Raw genomic sequence first — 7,481 nt, forward strand, 5'->3', positions numbered from 1 at the left:
GAGGTTGGGTCCCCGCCTCCTCCCTCTGCTGACAAGTCTCACTGAAGACAAACGCTACCTTCCAGGCTGACGGTTTGATAACGAATAACGGTTATTGACACCGAAATATCCTCTCCTCCCCCCCATTCCTGGTCGGCGCAAAAGAGGCCATATGTAGAACCACAGGCATTTATCTAAATAGCTCAAAGACACCCCCCACACGGACTTTGATCCGGTCATTTGTGATTTCGGTCTAGTGGGGAGTTTTCAAATCTCATTGGCAGGGTAATTGCCTTAATCTTCCAATTTGTCTCCTGGCAGCGGAGTGGGAGATGGTAAGACGGCAGCCGACCTGCAGCCTCTCTCCTGATTTTGCAGAATCCTCTGGATTCCATCTAGAGCAGAACTCTCTTCCCTCATCTTTAAGCCTGCTTTTGCCGTTTCCCGCAGCTCCTGGACCAAGTGGGGGCCACTGGGAATCCGCATGAGGGTGGCCTAGACCCCCGACGGGCCAGCTTCTTGGGCATAAGGGAGAGCCAAAAGCTGGATACGCCGGCACTGCCGACTGGGAGGGGGTCTCGGCAGGTCTAGGGATGACTGGGCTGCTGGGGCTGGAAAGTTCCTGAGGGGTCTCTGACTCAGAGGACAGTGTGTGCACCCTGGGCTAGTCTCAGACCGCTCAGGAGTCATTTCTTGAACTCAGGGCTCGCGTGAATCCTTGTTTCCTCTACTCGACTTGAATAAAAAGAAAAGAGAAAGAGCTCCTTCAGGCTCCTGGTGACCTGCATTAGGGCACTATCTCCTCCACCACCACCCCCACTCTCCCCAAAATACACATTCCTGCGGTGTCACCACGTTCGGAATCCAGGCATTTCCTGGAGTGCTCGCCACATCCCCCTGCTGCTTTTCTACTGTAGGGGCCCTGGGGAGGCCTTGTTTTAAATATTGCTGTGACGTCACGCCCCCTCCTCAGAGCTAAGAACCCCTTAGTGGGCCCTGGGAATTGTAACCCCACCTGGCAGGTCAAGGCGGGGCTGGGGGCTGGCAGGGCGGGTGAAGCAACAGTTCCCCCAAATACCCATTACTGCAGTAGCCTGCCGGACCTTCAGGCTGCAAGCATGGGAGGTGTCAGAAAAGAAGCCCAAGGTTTCCTGCCGGGGCATTTCCGCCAGCTGAGTCAAGGGTTGTTTGGGAGACTGATGACTGAACTACCCCAGGAGCTGGGGAAAGGGGCATCAAAAACTTTAACTGAAAATAAAAAATTTAACCCATTCCCCAAAAGACTTCATCTCTGTGCCTTAACGTTAAAATAACACCACTAACAACAATAATAAAATAAGCAAAGTACTTGAAATATAATCAAGCCGTTTACTGGAGATTTGTTTCCGAATAAGCTTATAAAACACAAATGCAAATATCTTTTCCTGGCGAATATCCAGAGCTAAACCAGTGGAAAGTTGATCTTTATAAAACTGCATCCCTCCATTTTTTTTTCCGCATGCCAGATACTAATTTCACAACGGTAACTTTTATATCCAAAGTGGGGAGCCCAGAACACCACCTCTGTTCGATTTGCAATTTACATGACAAGCTGTTCACACTTCTTGGGGCTGGTTGAGGAAGACAGCGAGGGGAGGGAAGGAGACGGTGTGCTGGGGAGAGACCGCTAAACACAGCCGTCCATTGCAAAACCCGGGGCCGCAGCCGTTTCCCACATTAGGAACACAAACGAGTCGCTATTGCTGCTTTCCTTTCCATGCACGGTGAGCAGTGGAGATGCAGTTTAAAGTTCAAATTCACCTAATACTGGGGCGTTTAGGGAGACCAATTAATTGGCTTCCAGGTTGAAGCCAGAGTGCCCCATAGAGCATCAGCCAAGGAGTATAGGGATGGGAGCTGGACATGAATTAATTTTTCAGTTGGGGGGGGTCTTCTTTCCCCTTCCTCCCTTTGCAAGTATTTTTAGGAACCATCAAATACTGAGCCTTCTGCTGATAAATCAAATGTTTCTTCCAATCCGAGCCCTCCCGGCGTTGCAAACACCCTGAAAAAGGAGTTCCAAGTGTCCCAAGAGCACAGCAGGCCAAGAGGCAGCTGCCTCAGGAATCGGAACTTCCGGCAACCCCCCACCCCCACGCTAGTTCTAGAAGTAGCAGGTCCTTTTCTCTCCATGTAAAAGTCCATTCTGAAACACGCTATTTTTTAAATGTTCAAGTAACACGGAGCTGAGTCTGGTACACAAGTCAGCGCCTTTGATATCTAACAACTAAAGCGACAATGAGAATTTTTGTGCAGTGAGGAAGCCGGGATTCCAGCTGGGAAGCCAAAAGGGGCTTGCAGTTAAAGATTGTCAGAAATTGGAGGAGCGGAGGTGTTAAATGCATCACACTACTCTTCTTCACAGTTTCCTAAGCTTGGCAGCCCCCCCCCACCCCGCCCGGCTTCTGGTAAAGGATGTAGTCTTCAGTCTTCAGGAGGGTCTTTTCTAGAGTTGCCAAAAGGCAGAATTGCGCTGCAGGCGGAGGGTGGCCAAATTTCTTCCTGCTCCTTCGTTTTTTTCCCTTTCTCCTCTTTTCATCCCATTCCAGTCCTTCAAAAACCGTACATTTCAGGCGTGCACAAGGATATGCCCTCCGTGCTTACCACCCCCCCCATCCCTGAGCTGTTCCGCAGGTGCGATTCTAACTGCGCCCCCACCCAGCCAACACACCCGTTATCTGCAAGTCGGCAGCACCGCGCGTGTGGAGATGGAGGTTGAACTGAAACGCGTTAAGTTCTTGGACGTGTTTATTTGCTTCTTGTCATCACACCTGCTAATGTCACTGAGCCCGAAGCGTGACCCCTCCTCTAAGCCGAAACATGCCGGACCAGAAGCAAAGACCCTGCGGCTTGTGGCGAACTTTAGGGATCACATACACCCCCCACCCTTCCCGCCACAGGGGAGCGCAGGGAAGCCTCCTGGCCCCAGCAGCCAGAGCCTCTAACACCCTTGGGGTGTCAAATGCCCTGAGGGAGACGAGGAGCAAGGTGGCCTGAAATGCCGCAGGCGGAGCCTACCTGGGCAGCGGTCCCGGCAAGGCCCCATATCCCCTCTCCCTTATTTCTACTGGGTGGGTGTCACGAGGCAGCCGAGGTGGGGGCGACAATTCCTGCCCCGCCGGGAAAGCATGGCTATGACTAAGCCTTAAAACCCTGTCCTTTGCAACCCAGCTCCGGACAAGAGAATCTCCAGGTGAGGGGCAAATGAACATATCTGTGAACCGAGTGAGACTGGCAACGAGAGGGAAGAAGTGGAAAGAGAGGAAAGGTGAGGGTTTTGAAAAGGAGGAGGGGAAGAGAAGCCCAGGAAATCCCGGCACTGGAATCAGCCAGATCGACCAAGGAATGGGAGAGAGCCATCCCAAGTTGGGGCTCGAGTACTCGGTGACATCTTGGAGCGGTGGACGGAGGAAGGGTCTGCGTGGGGCCCAGGAGGACCCAGGAAGTCTGCGAGAACAATGGACGCCTGTGCGGAGGGCCGGGAGTGGAAGACAGTGTGGGCGGCGGCAGCGGACGGCTGGGGCTCGGGAGCCGATCTTGCTGTGGGTGCAGGCCTGGCGCGGGCAGGGGCAGGGGTAGGGGCGCGGGCTCCGAACGGCCGGCGCGCGTGTGGTCAGCCCTGCGGTCCTCCCGCAGCTGGGCGCGGGCCGCCGGGGCTCGGCCTCCGGCTCATTCAGAGGCGGTTCTCGCCGACCATTGGCTGCTGCTGCTGTGGTGGGGCGGGGCTCCGCGGCCCGGAAAAAATGTAACTGCGTAAAAAAGTCCTCGCCTGGGTGACGGATGCTCAAAAGTTCAGAAGTTTTCCCAATGCTTCCTTAAGCGGCCGGCGCGCGAGAGACTGAAAAAAAGGTGACGCGGGGCCCGGGAAGGCGGCCGGCGCGCTGCCCCCCGCCCCTGGTATTTGGCCGCCTTCGCCGGCGGCTCAGGGCAGAGTCTCCTGGAAGGCGCAGGCAGTGTGGCGAGAAGGGCGCCTTCTTGTTTTTATAGTTTTGACTCTTTTGCCGTTTTCGCCTGGAAGTTGCTCCGCGGGTTCCTCCAAGGCCGTTTGCCGCGTCCTCGTCCGACCCTCTTCCCTAGCACGGACCCCGAAGTGGCCCGAGGCGCCCCAAGAGCTCGATCAAGCGCAGGGAGAGGCCGCGCGCGGCCGGCGGCTTCGGGAGGCGGCGGCGGCCGAGCCGGACTCAGCGCGGCGGCCCGGCACCAGCTCTGTGGGGCCCGGACTCGGACTGGGCAGCCGGCGCGGCGTGGCCGGCCTAGGGAGGGTGGGGGGCGGCGGGAGGCGCGGGGCGGCGGCGGCAAGCGGGGGCCATGCAGGCGCGCTACTCCGTGTCCAGCCCCAACTCCCTGGGAGTGGTGCCCTACCTTGGCGGAGAGCAGAGCTACTACCGCGCCGCGGCGGCAGCGGCCGGGGGCGGCTACACAGCCATGCCGGCCCCCATGAGCGTGTACTCGCACCCGGCGCACGCCGAGCAGTACCCGGGCGGCATGGCCCGCGCTTATGGGCCCTACACGCCGCAGCCACAGCCCAAGGACATGGTGAAGCCTCCCTATAGCTACATCGCGCTCATCACCATGGCTATCCAGAACGCCCCGGACAAGAAGATCACCCTCAACGGCATCTACCAGTTCATCATGGACCGCTTCCCTTTCTATCGGGACAATAAACAAGGCTGGCAGAACAGCATTCGTCACAACCTCTCCCTGAATGAGTGCTTCGTCAAGGTGCCCCGCGACGACAAGAAACCCGGCAAGGGCAGCTACTGGACGCTGGACCCGGACTCGTACAACATGTTCGAGAACGGCAGCTTCCTCCGGCGACGGCGGCGCTTCAAGAAGAAGGACGCGGTGAAGGACAAGGAGGAGAAGGACCGGCTGCACCTCAAGGAGCCGCCGCCGCCGCAGCCCGGTCGCCAGCCCCCGCCCGCGCCGCCCGAGCAGGCCGACGGCGCCGCGCCCGGACCGCAGCCTCCGCCAGTGCGCATTCAGGACATCAAAACCGAGAACGGTACGTGCCCCTCGCCGCCCCAGCCCCTGTCCCCAGCCGCCGCCCTGGGCAGCGGCAGCGCCGCCGCGGTGCCCAAAATCGAAAGCCCCGACAGCAGTAGCAGCAGCCTGTCGAGTGGGAGCAGCCCCCCGGGCAGCCTGCCTTCCGCGCGGCCACTGAGCCTGGACGGCGCGGAGCCCGCGCAGCCACCGCCGCCCGCCCAGCCCGCGCCGCCTCCGCCGCACCACAGTCAGGGCTTCAGCGTGGACAACATCATGACGTCGCTTCGGGGGTCGCCGCAGGGCGCGGCCGCGGAGCTCAGCTCAGGCCTCCTGGCCTCGGCAACCGGGTCCTCGCGCTCGGGCATCGCACCCCCGCTGGCGCTCGGCGCCTACTCGCCTGGCCAGAGCTCTCTCTACAGCTCCCCCTGCAGCCAGAGCTCCAGCGCCGGCAGCTCTGGCGGGGGCAGCGGCGGAGGGGGCGGCGGCGGCGGCGGCGCGGCGGGCGCCGGAACCTACCACTGCAACCTGCAGGCCATGAGCCTGTACGCGGCCGGAGAGCGCGGCGGCCACTTGCAGGGCGCGCCGGGGGGCGCGGGCGGCTCGGCGGTGGACGACCCCCTGCCCGACTACTCTCTGCCCCCAGTCACCAGCAGCAGCTCCTCGTCCCTGAGTCACGGCGGCGGGGGTCAGGAGACCGGCCACCACCCTGCGGCCCACCAAGGCCGCCTCACCTCGTGGTACCTGAACCAGGCGGGCGGAGACCTGGGCCACTTGGCGAGCGCGGCGGCGGCGGCGGCGGCCGCGGGCTATCCCGGCCAGCAGCAGAACTTCCACTCTGTGCGGGAGATGTTCGAGTCACAGAGGATCGGCTTGAACAACTCTCCGGTGAACGGGAATAGTAGCTGTCAGATGGCCTTCCCTTCCAGCCAGTCTCTGTACCGCACGTCCGGGGCTTTCGTCTACGACTGTAGCAAGTTTTGACACCCCCGACCCCCCCTCCAGAGTCGGACTGAATGGAACCCTAAAGCAGGAACAGCCAAAAGAACCATCAGTGCAAAATCGAAACCAAAAAAAGAAGAAGAGAAAAAGAAATCCAATTAAAAACAAAAAACAAAAAACCTTGAAAAATATTCACAAAACCAGCGAACAGAATCCCTCCAAAAATTCAACTCACCAGCACAAAGAAAACTATTTTCTTAAAAGATTCAGAGCCACCTTCACATTGCCTTATCTAAATAAACAAAACAGTAAACTATTTTGTACAGAGACAGCAAAATCATGGTTTATTAAAGGACAGTGTTACTCCAGATAACACGTAAGTTTCTTCTTGCTTTTCAGAGATCACGCTTTTCTCCCTTCTCTCCCATTCCCCTGCCCTTCTCTTTCCTCCACCTCTCACCTGTAAGATATTTTATCCTATGTTGAAAGGAGGGGGAAAGTCCCCGTATATGAAAGTCGCTTTCTTTTTATTCATGGACTTGTTTTAAAATGTAAATTGCAACATAGTAATTTATTTTTAATTTGTAGTTGGATGTCGTGGACCAAACGCCAGAAAGTGTTTCCAAAACCTGACGTTAAATTGCCTGAAACTTTAAATTGTGCTTTTTTTTTTTCATTATAAAAAGGGAAACTGTATTAATCTTATTCTATCATCTTTTTTTCCTTTTTGTTGAACATATTCATTGTTTGTTTATTAATAAATTACCATTCAGTTTGAATGAGATCTATATGTCTGGATACTTTAATACAGCCGTAATTATTATAAGAAAAAAGATTTCAGATTAAAAGACTAGAAATGACCTATTCTTCTCCTACGTAGCTGAAAAATGGAAGAACCCTCTGACTATTCCTTGTCAAATTTCACATGAAAGTCTCTTTTTGTTTAGATTTTTTTTTTCCTGCAGCATCTTCTGCAAAATGTACTATATAGTCAGCTTGCTTTGTGGCTAGTCAAAAGATATTTTCCTAAACAGATCTGAGTTGGCATATACACAAATATATTTTTTTTCAGTAAGGACAAAACATGTTCTGAAAATTCTAAGCCCATGAATCAGCAGTGGTGTTACCACAGTGATACCTGTGTGTAGAGATATGTGACTGTGCCTCCAGATATACACAAATGGATATTTGGCTTGTGTAGCACATACAAAATCGTGATTCTATTATACATCCCCATGAGCCAAATGCTGGATAGATATTTTGCCTATTAATTTCACTACTTTATAAGAGGAAAAATAAACCAGTTTTTAAATGTATATATTTAACTCATTCACATTTACAATCTTTCATGTGTTACATAGAAGGGTTGATTTTTAAAACTATATATATACATATACATATATATATATACACATATATATGTGTATATATATATATACACACTGTGGGTTGGAAAGGGATATTTAATCTCTGGGAAACTATTTTAGAAGATATGTTTGTAGAACAATTATTTTTTGAAAAAGATTTAAAGCAATAAG

The 7,481-nt window shown here is 54.4% G+C and overlaps 1 protein-coding gene across 1 annotated transcript; it reads left to right on the forward strand.

Annotated features, from left to right (window-relative positions):
• Positions 1-4,320: 4,320 nt before the first annotated feature.
• FOXC1 (forkhead box C1) lies at positions 4,321-6,974 on the forward strand. The gene has a single exon (XM_044257868.1). It carries the CDS (start codon positions 4,327-4,329, stop codon positions 5,983-5,985), a length of 1,659 nt encoding a protein of 552 aa, XP_044113803.1. The 5' UTR covers positions 4,321-4,326; the 3' UTR covers positions 5,986-6,974.
• The last annotated feature ends 507 nt before the right edge of the window (positions 6,975-7,481 follow it).

The sequence above is a fragment of the Neovison vison genome, chromosome 1, assembly GCF_020171115.1.
Source record: "Neovison vison isolate M4711 chromosome 1, ASM_NN_V1, whole genome shotgun sequence".
NCBI lineage: Eukaryota > Metazoa > Chordata > Mammalia > Carnivora > Mustelidae > Neogale > Neogale vison.

Bases quoted from the DNA above. Each gene is read 5' to 3' on its own strand.
- FOXC1 (XM_044257868.1), top strand. From the start codon at position 4,327: ATGCAGGCGCGCTACTCCGTGTCCAGCCCCAACTCCCTGGGAGTGGTG.